We start from the raw sequence: 23,080 nt of genomic DNA on the forward strand, positions 1-23,080 counted from the left end.
TATAACATTATTTTTTATTCATTTATTTATTTTTTACTATTTCATCAGAGTAGTTCAATGTTAGTGAAAGTAAGTCTAAGTGTACGTTTTACACTTTGCATTGCAGAAGCAATAAAGATTATTGCTCCTGCAATGCAATGCTTGCTTTGAACTGCTATGAATGGGTTAAGTTCATGACAATTCAAAATACTAGTGATCTGTGATTGGCTACAGCTAATCACATGGTACAGGGTATTGTGATTTGCACATGTACCATGTGAGAGCTGTGGGCCAATCACAGCTCACCAGGAAGGGAAGCAGAGCTGTTATGAATCAGATTGATTTGCTATGCGATCATGTGATCACTGGGTCCCGTTTACCGGGATTTGAATTATACTGTGTCCGCTGGACACAGCAAATGGGAGGAGGGGAAGGCGCCTTGCAGTGCACCCCCTGTGTCAGTACAGTCACAGCAATGTACCAGTACGTCGCTCTGCCTGTACCTGCCGCCCATCCGCAGTACAAATACTGTGGACAATCGGCAAGTGGTTAAATCATAATGATAACAGAAATCACCCAAATAGCTCTGATCAAAGGTTTACATACCCAGGAAAATTTGTAGATCTCTTGATACCAAGCTGACCATTCAGCTCATTTTTGTTCAAGTGTTGTATTGTACTCATTCAAAACAACCACACCATCTTTTTTGTATTTCTCCTGAGGTTACCTGTGGGTTTTTCTTTGTATCCCGAACAATTCTTCTGGCAGTTGTGGCTGCAATCTTTCTTGGTCTTCCTGACCTTGGCTTGGTATCAAGACATCTCAGAATTTTCAAATTTATAAATGTTAATAAGTGTTTTATCAGTACTGACTGGCATATTCAAGGCTTTGGACATCTTTGTATATCCTTTTCCATCTTTATAAAGTTCTATTACCTTGTTATGCAGGTTTTTTGACAGTTCTTTTCTGATCCCCATGGCTCAGTATCATACCTGCTCACCTACTCAGTGCATCCACATAAGAGCTAACAAACTCATTGAATATTTATACACAGGCACTAATTGCAATGTAAAAAGCCACATACGTGGGGAATTAAAGTTTAATTGCCATTTTAACCCAAATGTGTCACCTTGTGTGTCTGTACCAAAACCAAACATTCCAGGATATGTAAACTCTTGATCATTGCCATTTAGGTGATTTCGGTTATCATTATGATTTTAAAAGGAGCCAAACAACTCTGTGATAATTAATGGCTTCATATGATCACTGCACTTAACTCCTTTGTGACCACAGTATGAAAATATGCGGATTCTCGGCAGGTGGGCCTTGGAGCCAAGAGTCCGCATATTTGCGTACCTGAATGTAAACATGCGCACAATTACCAGCCCCTAATGGAAAGCTTTCCAATCATGTGACTGCTGTGACAGCCAATTATGGCGGTCACATGATCTTAAACCCTGCTCCGCTTCCTGGCATCAGAAACCCCTTAAATGGCCGAAAGGTGCAGCATTAAGGGGTTGGCATGATCAGTCATATTTTCAATATCAATGCCAAAATGTCACGATTTCTATTGGGGTATGCAAACGTTTGAGCACAACTGTACATGGTTCATTACAACAGGTCTTTACCTGGGGGGGAATTCCAGATATGGATATTTTAAACAAATACCATACTTGGCCAATGCCCCTAGAAGCTGAAAATCAGTAAAGTTGACATTGTCACTCCAGTGATATCCACTTGCTTCTGGGTTTCCAGCTGAGTGGCTGCCCTGTTGCATCGTGAAGAAGGAGGACAGCCATTCGGCACAGGTGCTATTCAGCAAAAGCAAAATGTTCTCTGACTGCGCAAGGTGGAGAGATGGGGCAGTTAACCAGTATAGCTATATAAAAGATATCCATAGGTGGCATTCCTCTTTAATTTATATTCTAAAAAGCAACAGGAGTGAAACTGCAGTGAAAGGCAGAGACCAGGGTTGCCAACCATCTGTAACTTCACAGTTTGTAAAAATGTATTATTTTTACAGCTGTCCAATAAGGACATACAGTGTCCATAGAAAATCCGACACTACAATTGCTCTGCCTCTCCTCAGCCAATGGGAATGACACTATAAACCACCCCCTTAACCAGCCAGGCTTCTTTGACTTACAACAGGAGGTGCTATCAGCTGGGGCAGGTGGGAGAGAGACCAGTGGACAAAGCCTACAGTGGAGGATGTACTTCAGCCTACTAGGAGATAGTAAGCTGGGCTAAGCACGAGGCTGACCAGTGCCCTCCATACATTAAGAAGGGGGTTAGAGGCTGTGCTCCCCCTAGCAGGGCTCCTGTTTCTGGGGCTGTTAAGATTGATTTTTTTCTTTGCGAGGGCAACTGCGCTGCCTGCTTCCTCTGGAGAATTCTTCCCCAGTCTCTGCTACACACCCATACACCATCCTTGCTCACAGGAACAGCTACCTCCTCTTCTGCATGCCCACCTCATGTATCTGTGAGCTGCTGGGGCACTACAAGTCCCAACATGCCAGAAGATAGGAGGCCCCAACAGTAGCAATGCATTAGATTAGGTTGGCTTGTACATGAAAAGTGCTGGGGTGTCTGTGTGTGTCCACCAAATTCCCTCATGATCTTGTACACAGATGTATGTACACGGTACATTCTATAAAGTACTGTTCCACATATGGCAGCTATGTAAACTACACTGCTTCCCCATACAGTTCCAGCATGATTTTTCACATTGTAGCCAGCTTATGATACCTGCAAAGAATCACTAAGGGCTCATTCACACGGCTGTTTAGTCGCATACACCAGGTTCCAGTGACAAGAAGAGGCGTATTCCTGGAGCTGGAATGACCAGGCCAAGTGAATAGCAGCGGCTGCTCAGCCTATGTAGTCACGCACCATGGGGTTACCTACGGTTAGGGAGAGATGTCTGAGCCCAGATGCAGATAATCACTTGGTGTGCAGCTACATGCAAACAGACAGCTACTGTCAGTCTGTCAATAGTTTATATAGGGCGAGCACCCACTGCTATTCGCATGCCCCAATCAATCCAGCCACAACAATATGCTGATTCTTGATGCTGGAATCTGTGGATGCAGCTAAATGGCTGTGTGATGGAGGCTTAATACCAAGCCTGAGAAGGCTCTGCAGTCTATCATTTCCCAAATACATCCCTATTTACAGTGCAAATATGCACAGCACTGATTAAGCTATTCTACCTTTCATAAAGGTAAATACTAGTGGTGCACCAAAATGAAAATTCTGGTGCCGAAACCGATACCAAAAATTTAGAATGCATGTGGCCGAAAACCAAACTGAAACCAAAATGTCTGCGTATGTGGGGGTGGGGAGGCTCCAATTTTTTTTTTGTATTTTTTTATACTTTCATGTATATTTTTATTTATCTTATGATTTTATTGCTATCACATAGGGGACCAATAGACCCCTATGTTATAGCATATGAGTGACAGGTCCTCATTGTAGGGGGGAGGGGTGGGGAGAGGAGCAGTGGAGGGGGCATAAAGGAGCAGTGTATACAGAGAGGCTCCCTCACTGGCTGTCACTATATGTCGGCTTTTTTTTTCTTCACTATAGCTCACAGAATGAGCTGTCACTTTCCCCGGAGCTAAAGGAAACTGTTTCTTTTATCTCGAGAAAGAAACTAAAATGCAATTGCCGGCTTTTTTTTTCTTCACTATGGCTCACAGAATGAGCTGTCACTTTCCCCGGAGCTAAAGGAAACTGTTTCTTTTACCTCGAGAAAGAAACTAAAAGGAAAAATAGTTTCTTTTAACTCAGGGAAATAAACTAAAAGGAAATTTTGCTTCTTTTAGTTGGGGGGAAAGTAACAGCTAGTTCTGCGAGCTATAGTGAAGAGAAAAAAAAAAGCCGGTAATTACATGTAAAAAACGGCTCTGACATATAGTGACAGCCAGTCACTTTATACACTGCTCCTCTCCTGCCTTTCTCCGCCGCCCCCCCCTCACATCTGCAGTACACACAGTCCCCTGTATCAGCACCTGTATCGGCTAAATGTTTCCTATCGGCAGAATGCCGATAGGGCTAATTGCGGCCGATATGTTTCAGGGGCCGAAATTTCGGTGCATCCCTAGTAAATACCTGTGTGAGAAGCCTCACATGAAAGCTACAGCTGGTCATATATGGCTCAGCTTTTTTCGATCACCCAGTGGGCTAAATGAAAAAAATTAACCAATTTCCCCATTCACACAATCAAGGTGCATGAACGTATCATCCCTGCTGCGCTATTGTATTCTGACAGCGGGGAGACTCTTTCGTTGTCAGACTACGCAGATCAGCACTGCAGCCATTGGCCGCAGACGCTGATCAAGCGGCTTTTTTCCAATAGGTCTGTTCAACTAAAGTCAATCCCATATAAGTCCCTGACCTTCACTTCAGCACACTCCAAAAATCTTGGTCCAAATTTTATTAGGTGTTCACAATTTTTTTTTTGCCACAAAATTTACACTGGAACAGGGTTTTTAAAATATGAACATAAATTGATTAGAACATTTAAAATCAGGCTTAAGTAACATGTTTTCAATTTCTTTAAAAAAACAAGACGTTCTTTGAATCATTTTTATAGGCTGAGATTCAGGGCCTTTCACAGATTTAAGTGTGTTGGCAACTACAAGGGTATATTGAGTGCATCAGATGGTTGTGCAGGATGCACTCAAAGGTGATTAGAAGAGCCACACAGCATGTAGGCCATCCTGAATGAGTTTCCGTTTAATATTTGTCTGCCTTATACCTTCAAACCCCACAGGAATCAATAGAAAGAGCATGGATGAAATAATGAGCACTTAGTTCTGACAACGACAAAAAAAAAAGTTTGGGGAAACAATCATTTAAGCTGCGTATGGTTGTAAAAAGATTCTGCTGACTCGGCAGGGAGCGCAGACGACAGCATCACTGTACATTCCCACAATGCCTTACTGGCGACGATTACCTGATCAGCTCTGCGGAGGAGTCCTGTAATAACCTGCAACACACAATACAGAGTGCATTACGCTCTGCTCACCACATTCAATTGCAGAACAATGGGTAACCCACACAGCGCAATATGCCGCTGGAACGGCAGCCATGTTACAGCTTAAACAATGTATTCTGAGACCTGCGTCTCCTCATGCCTATGCAGGAGGGATGTCATAACAACTTTGCATTCACGGCACGAATTGTAAAATTGTTGGTTAATTACAAAGATTGTAGTGAGGAAACCGACTGAGAATGCATTGCTGGCTTTGTAATGTAATTTTATTTCAGCATCACACTGTGTGTGATGGTGAGAAGACTATTCATATGAGAGTCCTCTAGCTTAGCTCTCACAAATAAAAGCTCACTGATTTTGATAGTGAGAACGTCTCAGGGCAATTTCAGGCAACAACTGATGGCCAATGCCATCCAGAGAAGACTGGAAATGCACAAGTCAGAGAGTACTTTGTAAAGTGGAACATGACACATGTTAAAAAGTTCTGCAAAGTAAAGCTCTTTTCAGCACATAATCAACCTTCTTCAGACTCCCCATGTCCCTTCCCCAGCTTTGCAATTCAAATAATTACTTGTATTGAAATCCACACTGTGCACGCGCAGCCTGAGCAGCATTTTCGGTATGTGAAAGGTGTGCTGAAAATGCAGCTCAATCTGCCAGGGAGAAGTATTCCCTGTATCAAGGACTTGTGTAAATGTGTCTCTCTAATTCCTCAAGCCCTGTCATCTGAGAGTACAGTGAACTCACATTCCCCTCTGTGCTATTCTCTCTGCTGATTCTGTATCACTAAGTTGTCTCCTCTGGGCTTCCCAAAACAGTTCTGGGCATGTAATTATTTGTCAGACTGCATCCTGACCTCTACAGCACTTATTTGAGTCAAAGGTCCCCTCCTTGCTACATTCCTAAGGAAAAGGATGAAAATGTCTGCAGAGAGAAAGCAGACAAGGTGCAGGACATAACTGCAGGAGCTGACAAGGTAGGGAGCTGGTAATTGTGACAGGTGATGTGTTGGGGGGATGTGAGCACATTGAAGAGAGTTGGAAGGAGAGAGAAGAGGTTTACAGAGTGACACCAGCATTTGTGAAAGCTGCATTCAGCTTCCTACTGTATCATCATGCCAGACAGAGAAAGTCTGCTACTAAGCACTTTCTTTGCAGTGCTTTATATGAGATCATGCTTCTGACAGATCACATACAGAGCAGAGCACAGACTTCCTCTGCAAGGCACAGAGATAGCAGGCGATGGCAAGTGAGGGCTCTACATGTGCTTTAAAATTTGTGTTAAACATTTTGATATGCAAAGCAGTAAAAAAAAAACTATTGAGAAGAGCTGACCATACACTGTTCAAGTTTTGGCCAGTTCCTGGTGAACTGATTGAAATTCAATCAGTGGGTGGCCCCATGTTCTGTCCAATCTTCCTTGACTGAACGATCTAAATAGCTCGGCAGGAAATTGTTGCGCAACAGCGTCTGTATCCAATCAGATGCAGCTGCTGTTTGGCTTTTTTGACAGCCAGTGGGATTGGTTGTCAAAATACAATAGCCACAGCTGGTGATTCATCCATCTGTGCTGTACAGTGTGGATGGAACAATCTGTTTTAGTTCAACCTATGTGTGTATGGTCAGCCTAAACTAGTGCATTCCAAAACTTAACAATTTGGTCTGTACACAAAAGTTTTGTTCACCCTGGAGCTGAAAGGGATAATGAAGAAGAGAAGAGACAGCAGGATTCAGCCATATGAAATCACACTTACTTCTTGCAGAGTTCCGTCTCCACCAGCAACAATGATCAGATCTGTGTTTTCCATCAGTTCCAGGAGTTTCTTGGCTTGGCCTTCATAGTCTGTCTGAAAAATGAAAACATGCAACTTAGGGGTCAATTCACTAAGAGATAAATACAGCATTAATTTTTTAGTTAAAATAACTCATGCTGTATTTATTTCAAAAGTAGTCAATTCCCTAAAAAGCACGCATTATTTATCAATTGTATTAAATATTTATGTTTTGCGATATTTAGCACTTAAATTTTGCGTTATTTTTGGTGTTTTTTCACAATTTTTTTCCCAGGCTAAATTGCACCAGAATACACACAGCAATACTGTGAAACTTTGAAAACATTGTAATGTGCTTTCATTCACAAAATGATCTCCCTCTGATGAAATGTTACAATTCATTTTCATTCCTGAGCTCAGAGGAGAACATTTTATGCTCCATGCACACTGGACGTTTTAATAACGCTAGCTGTGTAAAGTCACGTTAAAAACGTGAGTTTTTCTGAATTTTTTTAGCATTTTAGTATTAACATTTAGTGGCTTTTTTGCATGGTTTTTTATTTTACCCCCCCCCCCCCGAAAAAAAAAATAAAATGGGGGGGGGGGGTTCAAAAAAATGTCCAAAACTGCTGGTTTGCCACAATTTACCGCGTTTTTTACAACTAAAAAACTCCTCTAGAAACCCAATAGTTCTAGGGGGTATTTTCAAGCCAAAAACAGCTGCTGTAAAAACGTCCAATGTGATGACTTACACTGTTACATTGTATACTTGTCACTTCATGGCCAGTGCAGAGTTCCTCTAATTGTTATTTTGTACATTTCTAAAATTCCACCAGCACACACCTGGTGATAAATAACGAATGTGTGGTTTTTTAATGAATTGACTTTAATGATTTATCTCATGTTTATCTTGTGTATTTTGGACACTTATGTGGGACATTTATTATATGGATGCTTGCACATGATTTATATGTATACTGTATAGGTAGCGCTGTTACCCATAGGACAGGTGGGGTTTTTTCTTTGTGTCTTAGTGTATTGCAGACAGTATAACACAGCAGCAAGCTTAGTTTTGTACATGGTGGCTCACATTTTTTTTGTTTATTTGGACTTCCTTTGTTTTTTGTTTTTTTTTGTATTTCAATGGTTTTTATTAATTTTAAACAGTATAAAACAGAGGCAACAAAACACATCCACGCAGGGGCTATCAATTGCACCGATAAAAAAGGCATAATAGAGCAGACAACGCTCTAATTCCAATAAGGCAAAACGTATGCCCACGCAGGGGCTATCAATGGCACATAGGTTACAATAACATCAGTGAAACTCTAACTATCGCAACTAAAGACAGCTGTCCGACTTCCTTTATTTTTAAGCACACATATCCAGAACACAGGTGCAATTTTACATACAAAATAGAATAGAATAGAATAGCACAATGGGGAGGGGAGGATTTATCCAGTGGGTGGATGGGGGAATCAGGTCATTTTTATTTGTTCAACTCACTAGCTGAATGGAAAAAAAAAAAAAAGACAAATGCATGGGCTGCCTTACTGACACAGAATCAGACAGGGAAGACTCTGTTATCATGATACGTGTGTGTGCGTGTGTGTTCGTGCGTGTGTCATTTCCCATATCCATGTCTAAACGTTTTTTGCAAATATCGATACTTCTCACTGACACCACTAACCATGGAAAGGAGTTTCACATACTTAATGCTCTAACAGTAAAGAAGCCCTTTTACAGCTAGCATGCATTCCAACTAGCAAAAGTGATGTGGTACCGAACTTCCGGTAAAAAATTATTGCACTCACAATTACTGGTGTCGCCCTGGCACCCGGATGATTTGCCAAATATTGTCAACAACTGCCACTGCTCTGAACTTGCGGCACCTCATCACTTCCATTAGTTGGAACACACACTGGCTCCTAGATGGTCTGGGGCAGCGGCAAATCATCTCAGAGCCGGGGTGGCACCAATAATTGTGAATGCAATGATTTTCATATTTATTTGAGTGGATTTTAATAAAGTACTGAATTATGATGGCTATTTTGGTTCCTTCTCTCTTATAACATGAGTATGGAGCATATTGGGTATTGGAGAGCATATCATGGATCAGCGGTCACAGTGCATAACAACCTGCACAAGTATAGGTTTAGGTGGCCAATATACTCAAGTAAGTGCAATGTCAGGTGGGTACACTAGCAGTGGATTTGGTGGGAACCTTGAGTGGAGCTTCTTTCTTTGCGCAACACAGTTACTTTGGCGCAGCAGAAAAATTGCAAGAATCGCTGAAATACTTTCATTGAAGCATTGAATTGAACAATTGAATAGCACTGAGCACTTATCTAGTTTGGTTGTATGAATTATTCACATGCATGGTATTTATTGTGTATTGGAAGTTTCGAAAAAGACACAGCAAAGCACGGTATTTTTTAGCATCACCATTTTTATTTGAAATATAATTTATGCACAGAGGGAAGCACAGCTTTTTTTCTTGGTACACCAAGTATAACATGGTGCTAATTTTAATGGAAAAAAAGGGCCTTTAGAACCACTTTAACCCCCCCTCCCCTGCATTGTTGGTCAGTGGCAGTGATTGGTAACCCTCATCCTCCACTGGTGGCCCTTAGCTTATCGCATGCTCCCACGCCACGCTCTCTTTCTCTCCTCGAGCTGTGACTCAACTTCACCCACAGTACTGTCTTTCTTTTAGTGCCGGTTGATGGAATGCAGACACCCCACTACTGTAGAGGTCTGGAGTGAAAGAGTAAATAGGGCTACCTGGAAAGAGTATACTATCAGATCTAGGACTGAGTGTCAGAAATTCTCCTGTGGAAAGAACACTATGGCCTGAGCTCTGTCCAGGACTAGACCAAGATACTCCAAATTACAGGTTTCAGTGACAACTTGTCAATGTTCAGGAGCCTTGCAAGTGTAGTTGCTGCATACATTTTCCCCAGAGCTCAGTATGTGTGGTAAAGTTCTGCCGATCTCCATCATTCATTTTTTTTTAAATTTCATGGCTCCTAATTGGGTATTCTTTACAAAGTGAAGTTTTACCATATTTACTAAGCTCTTGGGAAGATGAGTGCAACGGCGCTTGAAAAGTGCACATTCTATTTGCCTTTCGTAAATCCACCCCATAGCCTCATATGACAGGGTAACAATAAGGGAGCAAATGGAAGACAGGGACAGAGTTATCACCCTATAACAGGAAGTGCCTAAACAAGGACCTTCGTGTGAGGATCACCAGGTATTTTAATGAAAGCTACTGTAATAAACTTATTTCTATAGATAATATGTAACTACAGTATCTATGTAAAATTATATAGGTGCACATTACACATATAGACTCTGCTCACTGGCAGTATCAAGCTGATCTTCTTATTTCAGGTCTGCCTGACTGAAAACAATAGACTTTGTGCAACCTCTAATGAAGTAAACAACCACAGTGCTCATTTACAACAAGAGACCATGTCACCTAGACTCCGTAAGCTTTAGGTCACATAAGGGAACAGTTTATTTTCCATTTAGCAAAAAAAGAAGCTAGTTTTACAAAATAAAAATAAAATGATTTGGCAATGCTACATGTGCCTTATTGATTTAGATTTTCATGACACTGTCACCATGCCCACTCCCCAGCCAAGAAAATATCCAGGTATGGGGGAGCATGTAACCTGCTCTCATATGAGAGTGCTTGGGTATGGCAGCCAATTAATAGACCTGAGCACTGCCACGTGACCGAGGGAGTGACATCACTGCTCCTCTATACAGGGGGAAGTGAGCTTGAGGTTCATTCCTCCCCCTTTTTTTGACAAGACGTTTTTCTCAACAGCTTTGAATCTGTTTGGCTTTATATGATGACCTATACCACCTGGTCATTGCATTCTTGTTTTGAATGAATGTTGACTTGGTTCCCATAAGTCTTCAAATACATTTGAACTCTGTTCTGATTGATGACCCTTCCTTGTTGTCGTTGGAGGCTTCTTCCTGTTCACCCAGATACCATTGATCTATACTTAGCAGGAGCTGTCTCAGAGTGTGCTGATATCATCGACTGATATTCATGCTTTGCCCTCTTTCCCTGAAGAAGTGGGTTTTATCCCACGAAACACGGTGGAATCTATAACGCAAAGCATTTTTCATGGTTTCAAGTGGATACTGTATTACCAGTTTCATCAACATCTATTATGTCCTATGGTTGGGCATTTTTTGTCTGTATATGTACAGTATATATTTCCACTGATAACCATTAACCATTCCATATACTATTTGTACAGTTGAGTCTATCTTGCTCTAAGTTAGTGGCTGTAGTTTGCCATTGCCGATGCCCATGACGTTCCTTACATCTTGGGCATCGACCCTCGCCTACTATAGCCACCCCTTGCTGATTTTAATTACAGTCAGGTCCATAAATATTGGGACATCGACACAATTCTAACATTTTTGGCTCTATACACCACCACAATGGAATTGAAATGAAAGGAACAAGATGTGCTTTAACTGCAGTCTGTCAGCTTAAATTTGAGGGTATATACATCCAAATCAGGTGAACGGTGTAGGAATTACAACAGTTTGCACATCTGCCTCCCACTTGTTAAAGGACCAAAAGTAATGGGACAGAATAATAATCATAAATCAAACTTTCACTTTTTAATACTTGGTTGCAAATCCTTTGCAGTCAATTACAGCCTGAAGTGTGGAATACATAGACATCACCAGACGCTGGGTTTCATCCCTGGTGATGCTCTGCCAGGCCTCTACTGCAACTGTCTTCAGTTCCTGCTTGTTCTTGGGGCATTTTCCCTTCAGTTTTGTGTTCAGCAAGTGAAATGCATGCTCAATCGGATTCAGGTCAGGTGATTGGCTTGGCCATTGCATAACATTCCACTTCTTTCCCTTAAAAAACTATTTGGTTGCTTTTGCAGTATGCTTTGGGTCATTGTCCATCTGCACTGTGAAGCGGCGTCCAATGAGTTCTGAAGCATTTGGCTGAATATGAGCAGATAATATTGCCCGAAACACTTCAGAATTCATCCTTCTGCTTTTGTCAGCAGTCACATCATCAATAAATACAAGAGAACCAGTTCCATTGGCAGCCATACATGCCCACGTCATGACACTACCACCACCATGCTTCACTGATGAGGTGGTATGCTTAGGATCATGAGCAGTTCCTTTCCTTCTCCATACTCTTCTCTTCCCATCACTCTGGTACAAGTTGATCTTGGTCTCATCTGTCCATAGGATGTTGTTCCAGAACTGTGAAGGCTTTTTTAGATGTCGTTTGGCAAACTCTAATCTAGCCTTCCTGTTTTGAGGCTCACCAATGGTTTACATCTTGTGGTGAACCCTCTGTATTCACTCTGGTGAAGTCTTCTCTTGATTGTTGACTTTGACACACATACACCTACCTCCTGGAGAGTGTTCTTGATCTGGCCAACTGTTGTGAAGGGTGTTTTCTTCACCAGGGAAAGAATTCCTCGGTCATCCACCACAGTTGTTTTCCGTGGTCTTCCGGGTCTTTTGGTGTTGCTCAGCTCACCGGTGCGTTCCTTCTTTTTATGAATGTTCCAAACAGTTGTTTTGGCCACGCCTAATGTTTTTGCGATCTCTCTGATGGGTTTGTTTTGTTTTTTCAGCCTAATGATGGCTTGCTTCACTGATAGTGACAGCTCTTTGGATCTCATCTTGAGAGTTGACAGCAACAGATTCCAAATGCAAATAGCACACTTGAAATGAACTCTGGACCTTTTATCTGCTCATTGTAATTGGGATAATGAGGGAATACCACACACCTGGCCATAGAACAGCTGACAAGCCAGTTGTCCCATTACTTTTGGTCCCTTAACATGTGGGAGGCACATATGCAAACTGTTGTAATTCCTACACCGTTCATCTGATTTGGATGTAAATACCCTCAAATTAAAGCTGACAGTCTGCAGTTAAAGCACATCTTGTTTGTTTCATTTCAAATCCATTGTGGTGGTGTATAGAGCCAAAAATGTTAGAATTGTGTCCATGTCCCAATATTTATGGACCTGACTGTATATGCCTTTTTGTGTCTATGTTTGACTATATGCCTTTTGAATCTATGTCTGACTAAACTTTTGCCACTGATAGGTGGTTTTTTAACCTAATAAAAGGGTTTCATTTGTATCTATTCTTTTCATGTTTTCACTTTATTTGTACTGGTACGGTATGGTACCTTGAAAGCCCCATAAGCTTTTTAAGTTAGGGTTTTTGTTTCAATTGCTCCTCTTAGCATCTGACCCTGGGAATTTTAATGCAGTTTGTAAGGGAAAAAGAACTGGTGGGGGAGGGGCTGAAAGTGGTAGTGAAAGCACAAGGTGACAGTGTCTCTTTAAGATTCTATGGTCAATGTATAGAACTCATGACAAGGGATATTTCTAGCATATGAAAGCCAGTCTTTGAAAGAAAATTACAATCTAGTCAACAGGCTTTGTCCTTCTTTTCCATAATGAGTCAAAGTAAGACAAAAGCCATTGTTTCCACACTTGCACTGTGTCTTCAGTGAGTCTTTCTGAACACTGTCACCACTATTTATACATCATAATCAAGAATCTGCCAACTGAAAATAGCTTGACGGCAATTAGCAGTCGCAGTGATAATCACTGCTCCTCGCTCTGACCTGTCACAGCATTTCAGGAAGACGATCCAAAGATGACAAGTAAGGACACCTGTATGCTGCAATGTATGAGAGGCTAGAAACAAACTCAGTAGCTCACTAGCGAATATTTGGAAACAAGTCCTGCTGCCGAATATCCCCAGCGCTTCAAAGCCCTCGGTGAGAGTGGACAGAGATGTTTCACTCTCACCCACCTGCTGAACAAGTAGAAAGACAGTGGCATGTCATGCAGTGAAGCTGGAAAGAATGGCTAAGTATGAATGCTTAAAGTGATTCTTTCTTTTGCCGATGCAGAGAAAAGTGAAAGGGTCACTTAGCTCATCCCAGGTCCAGCAGCAGTACTCTCTTTCTTCAAATTTTCCAATGCTCCATTCAGGATAGAAAAAAGAATGTCCAGTGACTAATCCAAACCAACTTTACACAGGAGTAAGTACTCCATCCTTGCCACCATGTGACAGAGCTAGACCAATCATGAGCCACCGGTACTGTCACATGGAGGGGAGTGAGTAACATGTTCAACAAAATCCATTAACCTCCCTAACGGTCTGATTATGTCCATATTTCTGTGCTCAAAGCGGTACATTTTTTTGCATGGAAATATGTAGTTTTTTTATTGTAGGCCTGTAATTTTTAGGAATAACTCACTGAAATCTGTCCAAACAAGAGTCTAGTAAACATCCCGGGTATGATACAATTTGAAACATGAAATCATAAATTATAATTTAATAAATAATCATAAAAAATAATAATATAATAATAAATTTAATTCAATAATATAATCAAACCAAAAACACTGAAATTTGAAATATAGCGCCAAGCACATCACTGAGCTTAGTCTCAGAATCGTTTTCAGTGTCTGATGACGAATTTCCCCACGAAACATTATCACTCAATTCTGCAAGTAGTTCTAATTTACTATCGCTGTTCTCTAGCTGCTCTAAAAGGACTCTTTTTGGACGCTCTGGACGTTTCTCAGTTTCCAGGCAGAAAGAACAGTAAAAATGTAGGCAGGGCAAAGGACAAAGCACTAGGGACAAAATATATGTGAAATGCTTTGATACAGTAATGTTTTACTATGTGATTTTAGTGTATTTAGTGAATGTCACTTTTTGTCATTTTCAAATTTCCCGCCAGTTCCAACCCCCGTACCTCCCGACGTCGCAGGGGACGGAACCCAGAAGACACATGCTGGCATCCGCTGGAGAACATTGCCGGGGACACTGCAGGAGGGACATCGTGGGAGCGCAGGACAAGGTAAGAAAAGAACAGATCCCGGAGCAGCGCTGCATGGTAAGCCCGAGTGTAGCTCGGGGTTACCGCTTTTGGTACTGAAACTTTACCCCGAGCTACACTCGGGAATACCGCCAGGGAGGTTAATACCGGGAATTTCACTGTGGCCCGGCAGCAGAACAGAGTATTCTGCGAACAAAGGAAAGGTGAGCATATTACATTGGTGAGAAGGTGTGTGGCTGAATAAAATGGTCACTTTAAGCCTTCCCAGCAGTCCTCTGCTACTTTTTGTGTTTGATATATTTTTTTAAAAACAACAGCACCAAGATCCCTGTTGTTTTGAATTACAGCATCCCCCAAAACTCCTCCGGCAGTGAGCTGTAAATGTTTCAAGTAATTTGTGGCTGCTGAAGTTAATACAATTACATTTACTGCAATAACTGCTGATTTTACAAAATGTAGGTACAGTTTTATTGAAAACATGTGAGCGTGACAAGTTACTGCTTACAGAGATTCCCAAACACTGTAAATTCACAGGTGAATATTTTAATGATCCACTTTCAACAAAACTTCATTTCTGCTTAATATAGGTCAGAGTAAAGACGGATTATGACCCCTTTCATGTTTTATGGCTGTCTATGTGCCCACTGGGTGATTTCCCCTGCCTTCCTAGTGACACCATGTCACAATCTAACACTTTTAGAGGGTTCTTTACTACAACTGCATGGTGCAAAATCTGGTGCAACTCTGCATAGAAACCAATCAGCTTCCAGGTTTTATTGCCAAAACTTAACTAAACAAGCTGAAGTTAGAAGCTGGTTGGCTACCATGCACAGATGCACCAGATTCTGTTTGCACCAGTTTTAGTAAATCTCTCCCACAGTGTCAACAGGACAGAAAGGAGGGTAGAGCCAAGACTATGTGGACCCACAGGAAAAAGTGGATTGAATGATGCTGAGCGTCCTTTAACCCGGCAAAGGAGCAGCACTGGAATGGTACCGTGAGTCTACAGGGCACAGTACCAGAGATATGATGGGTATAGCTTCTGCAGGAATGTTTATTTTCAACTGCTGCTAGGGAACCACTTTTTACCTTAAGCTGAACTGGGTTTTAAAGCGAATCTGTTGCCTTGAGAAATAAAAAGTTCCTTGCAATAGAACAGGGGTAATCAAGGGCTCTGATGTGGGTCGTGACCTCGTGCTTTGGCATGGTGGATTGACAAGCCCAGATTGCGTGTCGGCAACCTGCATTAGAGTGCATGGAGCCAGAGCTGGCAGAGGAGGAAGCAAGGGGCCAAGGAGGAAGCAGGAGCCACATACGTCGATGCTTCCTCTGAAGCACCAACTGTTGTGTCAGGGGGAGTAATACCAAGTGTACTTTTGCCTGGAACAATTCTAGCAGTATAGTGACGCCAGCAAAAGCTGGAAGAGAAAAAAGTCAGTTTATTAAACATCACCTAGTTTTGCAATGGACATATTAGCACTTTTAAAAAAGACTGATTAGGCTGCTTTCACACTAATACGCAGATGCAGAGCAGTGCACTTGTAGCTTTTCTGTGGGTTACCTGCACTGAGCCATACACTTCTATTATATCATGCAGGTTTGGTGTGATTTCTGGAAGTGCACCAAAACCCCTGAATGCAACCAAGTGCACCAAAACCCCTGCAAGATATAACAGAAGTCTATGGCAAAGAGCAGCTAACACACAGGAAAGCCACATGTGTACTGCACGGCGGGTAAACCGCAGCACAGCAGTGTGAAAGCAGCCTTATAGGGGGCTCAGGACAGTAAGGGCTCGTTTTTATTTGCAGTTTGGGTGTAATAAAACCCCATCCTTGAAACATGTTTTAACACACCCCTTAAACCCCCATACCGACCACTGATGTCAGCTGCCCCTTACACTAGACGACCCCTGCAGCCTCCCTGTCACATTCTGTTCTATAATTGGACAGGAGGGGTGGCATATACAGGAGCCGATCCTCTTGCAACCGCTTAAAGCTGGCTTCTCCTCTTTTCCCTCCCACCTACAATTAGCGGCTGCAGCAGGAAAATGTTCATTATGCTATTCAAAAAAAAAAAAAAAATACAATTCTGAACCATTTCATCACATTGTGGCCCGTGACTGGTTACTAAATCACGTAAGTGGCCCTCGCTCTTCAAAAGGTTGAGCACCCCTACACACCTGTTCCACATTGTTCCAGGAATCTCCACATTCTTGGAGAGCTAGATTCTCCTGAGGAATCTTCACATCTGATACTTTGGGGCTACAGTAAGGATGTAAGGGCTGGTAGATTGAACCACGACATGCAGTGGAAGGAGTATGATTTTTTGAATGGCTTGATCAGTGCAAAGATTTAAGGACGCAGGTGATTATAAACTGTCTATTGCAGGAGAACATTTCATATTCTTAAAACGTCACAAAGTTGCTTTAAAGCTGAAACCCAACTAAAAACTACGGTTTTATCATGTGCAATATAAAAAAAAATCCACATGATTAAAGCAAGTCACATGTGTCAAGACTGCAGAGTTATGCACGACTCTAACTTTCACTCAGTCCTGTATAGAGTACTCAGATCACAGTCGGTCGCTAGCACTCCAGCTCTTCAATTCAGAAAATGTCTTGCAAGCTTTTCAATGAATGCAAGCAATTCTGTGGTTGAAAGAAGTGACATTGTGATGTCCATCTGCCCTCTTGCAGTCCCAGTACAGCAGAGCTCATACCGGGAGCAGGAGATGCAGCACAAGGAGCCCATCAGATGTACTGCAGTGCTCATATGCTAACGGAGTGACAAAGAGATGAGCTCATAAGTCTGCTGCTTCTCCATTCATTGTTAGATCACAGGGTAAGGAGGGACAAGACCTGTAGTGTTACTTCACTGCAGCACAGAAAATCGGGTCTCCTGCCTGGTCAGACAGGGCTGTATTGTATGGGAGAATAGTGTAAATCTCCAGACAGAGATGGAAAGAAATACAAATCCTTTGGCAAGTAAAACAACTCCTATTTATTACATTTTATGTCTGTTTTTAGCCAATTGTCTAGAGCTCATCTTTAAAGTGGTATTAAACTCAAAACCAAAAATATAATATATTGCAGCTTACCAATCCTTAGATGTGCCAGCTGCATTTGTTTTCTTTCTTTCTAGGATTTTTTCAACTCCGTTTTCACCTGGTGATCTGGCCAGTAACACACCTCCTGTATTAGATGAAGGTTCACAGGGGCACCTTTGGATGACAGCATTATCAGTCTGGAAAGAAGGGACTGCTAGATGTACTAGCAGATTAGATACACTAACAAACTGACGCCAAACTCCAGCTCACACTGCAATTACAGCAGCAGTTTTTTTTATCTTTTCGGATAAAGGCTTTAACAAGAATAAATTAAAGATGATCATTGTAAGCACCCCTGTCAATGTAAATGGTTTGTCTAAACCTTTTAACTGATACTTCTGCAGGAGAGCAAGTTCTGTTGAAAAACAACAGACTTTCTGGCTGGATCACCAGGTGAAAATAAAGGAAATAAAACTTAAAAAAGAAAACAAATGCAGTCATCACATCTAATATTTGGCAAGCTGCAATATAATAAATGTTTTTTAGTAGAACACCGCTTTTCACCATAAAGAAGACTATGTGGCCCCTACAATTACCTGGTGGCCATGTATAATTACGGATATATGGTCAGCACACTATGGAGCAGACTAGACACAGTTAAACTTGCCCATTTTCTTCCAACTCTGCAGTCTTCTCTGCTTAACATTCACAGCAGCCACGCAGAAAGCATCTTCTAATTTTGGAGCGGGGAGGCTGCTCCAAACTGCTCTAATTAATCCGCAACACTTGATTGCATTTTCAATTCCACCTCCTCTCCCAGCCTTCATCTTGCAATTTTCTTTGGTGACTTGAAAAGCGAAGTCCGTAGACACTACGGTGACCTACAAAACGGCTGGCAATCAAGGGGGCTTAGGCGATTAAAAAAAAAAAAAAAAAAAAAAAAAAAAAACTTACCCAGGTGAGGGTCGGCACTACTGAACACAAAAGACACTTGGTGATGCAGTATTAATCCTTTTTAAAAAGTCAGCTGTTTGAAAGGATTCACAGAGCTTATTATCAAGTGCTTAAAAGCTGACGTTTAATCTGCTTATATTTAGCCTTCCCTGGTTCCCCACCACCACCACCATCAACAAGCTAATGAAATTTTTTAAATAAAAAATTTCTGTTTTCATAACATACCTTATTTTAGACCCAGTGATTTTATCACTAGGTCTCTGTGCTTCTCTATGCAGTGCAGGCAGATCATGGCTGGTAGGAGGGGCTAGCACAGTGCTGAACACCGCTTCTTGGAAACATCTCTGCCTCCTCAAGAGCCCTCAGCCCTGATACAGTTAGTGAGCTGGTCCTTGGGAAGACTTATGCAAATAACAAAATGCATTGATACTGAATTTGCATGTGGATTGTCTAGGTAACAACCCCATATGATGCTGAACTTCCTTGGCTAAAAAAAACTGATATCCAATGAATGAAAGGAGTGGGCCAGGGGCAATAAATTTGGTATGAAGAGGCTAGATTATGCTCCAGGAAGGATGGTTCAGTCTGTCTTGCTGCAGCTTCTAATGCACACTGTGAGAATCTCACAGTGTGCAGAAAAATCAGAGTAAGCTATTTCAGTACAGGAGAAGCGCCTGTAAAACTGTGCAAGACTGAGAGGAAGGTTAGGGTTTAGCTTTAATATTGCCTGTGGTTATCAAACAGACTTTTTTTTTTTTTTACTGTACAGAAAATACTGTACCCTCCCATATAGTGTACTGCTGGGATCTAATGCTGGCCATACACAGAACAACCAGCAAACAACTGATCATAGATACAAACATTTCAAAAACTTTGAGAAATGCATTGTGTTTCCCAAAATAATACTTGATGTGCAACAGCCTGTCGATTTCTTTTTCACATTAGACTCTTTAGTCTTCTTTATTTATTATTTACCACACAGACGGCTTTTCCTATAGCTTTACATGACCCTGTTTATTAAATGCCTCATTGTGAGAAACGGATTGCACCACAAGTGAGTGTTCTGAATTAGTTTCCATAAAGAGAGAATTTTTTTGTGGTGTTAAATAAGCATTTTCAAGGGGTTTGTTTTTTTTTTTGTTTAATTCTTTATTGAGGTTTAGCTTCTGACATAAAATGTCACAATGTATTTTTTTATTACAGGTAGTTATATAGCGCCATCAATTTACGCAGCGCTTTACATATATATTGTACATTCACATCAGTCCCTAACCCTCAAGGGGTGTACAATCTAAGGTCCCTAACTCACATTCATACATACACATACTAGGGCCAATTAACCTACTAGCATGTCTTTGGAGTGTGGGAGGAAACCTGAGTATCTGGAGGAAACCCATGCAGGCAAAACCGGCGTGGGGTCCCCCCTCCAATCCATATCAAGCCTTTCGGGTCTGGTATGGATTTTGAGAGGAACTCCCATGCCAAAATTAAAAAAAAAAAAAAAAAAAATGACGTAGAGGTCCATCCCAAAATCCATACCAGACCCTTATCCGAGCATGCAGCCCGGAAGGGGGGGGGGGGGGGGGAGTACCCCCCCTCCCCTTAACCATACCAGGCCACATGCCCCATGGGGTGGTGCTTTGGGGGCAGGGGGGGCTCACCCCCCCCCCAAAGCACCTTGTCCACAAGGGCCTCTTCCTCACAACTGCGGGGGACATTCTTTTAGTTTTTTCTTTTAATAAAGGACTTGTCAAAGACCGTAGCCTGTCTTTTCTCACACTACTTTTTTTGTTTTTTGTGAATGAGTAGGGGTACCATGTACCCCAAACTCATTCACATAGGGGGGGCCGGGATCTGGGGGCCCCCTTGTTAAGGATTCTGATAAGCCCCATGCCCGCAGACCCCCACAACCACTAACCAGGGTTGTGGAGAAGAAGCCCTTGTCCCCAACAACAAGGGGACAAGGTGCTTTGGGGGGGAGGAGGAGCCCCGCCTACTCCAAAGCACCCCCCCCTGTTGAAGGCATATGGCCTGGTATGGTTCAGGAGGGGGGGCACTCGCTTGACCCCCCCTTTCCTGACCTGCCGGGCTGCATGCTCGGATAAGCGTCTGGTCTGGATTTGGGGGGGACCCCCACGCCATTTTTTTTTTAAATTTTGGTGTGGGAGTTCCCTTCAAAATCCATACCAAACCCGAAGGGCTTGGTATGGATGGAAGGGGGGACCCCACACCGTTTTTTTTATTTATTATGGTGCAGGTTTTTAAATGTTATTACCTCTTTTTTTGGTCTTCAATTCAGCTGTCACTTTCCCTCCAGCTAAACAAAAGAATGTTTTCTTTTAGTTTATTTCCCCCAGTTAAGATAAACAATGTTTCCTTTTAGTTTCTTAAAAGAAACAAAGTTTCTGTTAACTCCAAGGAAAGTGACAGCTCTATAAGCTATAATGAAGAAAAAAAAAGTCGGCAATTGCATTTAAAAATCAGCACTGACATACACTTCGTATTGCGAAAAAAAATCTTAAAAAAAAATTGTAAACAGAGGCATTATTTTCAATGGATTTTCATTCGTAAACCAAAAATTACGTTAACCGAGGCGTTTGTAAACCGAGGTATTACTGTATTGTTTACAATTTTTTAAAATAATTTTTGTACAATTAAAAAAAAATGTTTTTTAATTTTTTAGAATGTATCTTTTACATTTTTAAAAAGTTACTTTTCACAATTTTGTTTTTACAACGCTGTTGAGGGGCTCTCTAAGTGAGTGGGAGGGAGGGAACCGGCTTTCCACTGCTGGAAGGAGAAACACACAGGGCATCATTACTGTAATTAACCTCTTCCCCGCCGAACCGAACCCCTCCCTGTCCTGCCTACATCAGATTCCCTCCTGTGTGCATGTCCCCCCCCCCAACCCCCCACAGTTCTGCCAGCAACTGTGGGCACACAGGAGGCATTCGTTTTTAGTATCGGAGAATTTGCACAAGTTCGAGCACTTGTGCAAATACTTACTATCAGCACCGATTCCATTATCGGTGCAATGCTAGTTTGGAGTGGAGGACTCTTTAATCACCTTTGAAGCCTGTACACATGAATAGCAATATTAGTTTGGCCCCCTAAGTGAAAAAGGCAAGCTGAAGTCCGATAGTGAAAGAGTTCATTACAATACAATCTGTAAATATCTTACCAAAGATTAAACACTGGGCAAACCTGAGGAAAAAGCTAGGAATGGCAGATAAACATTTTAAGGAATTCCTCGCTACCACTTGAACAATGAAAATAATTCAGAATTTTTGAACGGTTTATAAGTCCTGGCTGGCCATAGGTTGAAATGGAATTAAAAAACACAAATAATAATAAACGACAAAAAGGCTTGTACACAAATATGTATGCTACATGAAAACCAGATTTTTCTTCTTTAACACCTTTTTTTAATTTTTGGAATCCTAAGTCAGATAATTTATCAACAACTGTTTTGCTATATGCTATTCAAGAAGTTGAAATGAATGACTGTATGCTTCATAAATATGTTTCCTTCTCTACATATAAATTATGGAAATAGTTCCCTCCAGCCTTCCCATGAGTGGCTCAGGAAAACACATAAATCTGCTAGTAACTGGTCTGTGAATGCTCACAGACTAGTGGCGTATTCAAATAAAAGTGACTTTTATAGATACAAAACGCAAAGCCTTGCAGAGAGAGAAGAGCTAATAGAGGACATACATGACCACTACTCTAGAGACAGGTCACACAATTCAAATTAATTTGTTTTCAATTTATATTTCTATAATGCTTTTCTCTCTAGATCTCTAGAAATTCAAAGAGCTTTATCTACTGTTAGGACAGATGGTGAAGCAGCCATCTTGGGAGTGTTTAGTAGAATACTATACCAGGACCAATTTTAGAAAGGGGCCAATTACCTACCAGCATGTCTTCTGAGTGTGGAAAGAAACCAGAGAACATGGAGGAAACACACACAAGCACAGGAACATCGTGCAAACTCCATGCAAACAGCGTCCTGACTAGGACTGAGGAGCCTAGTGCTGCAAGGCAGAAGTGCTAACCATTAAAGTAGAACTATAGGCAAAACTTTTTTTCATTTTGGATAGAGTAAGGGAGGGTTATTACCCAGTCACTTTATTTTCTTGCCTTCTGTGTCCCACTGGGGAGATTTACCTACACTTCTGGTCTCATAGCCAAAACATGAAATGGGAAAATCTCTGTAAATTTAGGGAACTCCTTGGGGACCCCCAGGTTACCAGAACTAGTGTCCCCATTGGAAAATTTCTCCTCTATTACTTTTTTGGGGACAACCCAAAATTTGGGGTTTCTTTTATTTTCACTATCAATGATAGGACACATAGAGAGGGTGAATATCCTTAATGAGGGCACAGACAGGAATAAAAACACAACAGGTGTTTTAATCCATCTCCACTCTATCCAAAACTAGAAA

At 41.6% G+C, this 23,080-nt stretch overlaps 2 protein-coding genes across 3 annotated transcripts in view; one reads left to right on the forward strand and one right to left on the reverse strand.

Annotated features, from left to right (window-relative positions):
* The window catches only part of DENND11 (DENN domain containing 11), a 167,300-nt gene that overhangs the window by 116,264 nt on the left and 27,956 nt on the right, over nucleotides 1-23,080 (forward strand). The window contains exon 9 of one of the 2 annotated variants that reach the window (XR_016313209.1): nucleotides 14,536-14,655. The exons of the other annotated variant lie outside the window; for it this stretch is intronic. The gene's annotated coding sequence lies outside the window, so the exon portion shown is untranslated. The remainder of the gene's footprint in view (nucleotides 1-14,535; nucleotides 14,656-23,080) is intronic. 2 annotated transcript variants of the gene reach the window in all.
* Nucleotides 1-23,080, reverse strand: part of AGK (acylglycerol kinase) — a 131,705-nt gene that overhangs the window by 54,411 nt on the left and 54,214 nt on the right. The window contains exons 6-7 of the mRNA XM_089680701.1: nucleotides 6,732-6,824; nucleotides 4,940-4,972 (exon numbers count right to left, since the gene is read on the reverse strand). Coding sequence (XP_089536827.1) covers nucleotides 4,940-4,972; nucleotides 6,732-6,824 — 126 coding nt within the window. The remainder of the gene's footprint in view (nucleotides 1-4,939; nucleotides 4,973-6,731; nucleotides 6,825-23,080) is intronic.

The sequence above is a fragment of the Staurois parvus genome, unplaced genomic scaffold (assembly GCF_062004578.1).
Source record: "Staurois parvus isolate SC_StPar_1 unplaced genomic scaffold, SC_StPar_1.0 ptg000249l, whole genome shotgun sequence".
Lineage (NCBI taxonomy): Eukaryota > Metazoa > Chordata > Amphibia > Anura > Ranidae > Staurois > Staurois parvus.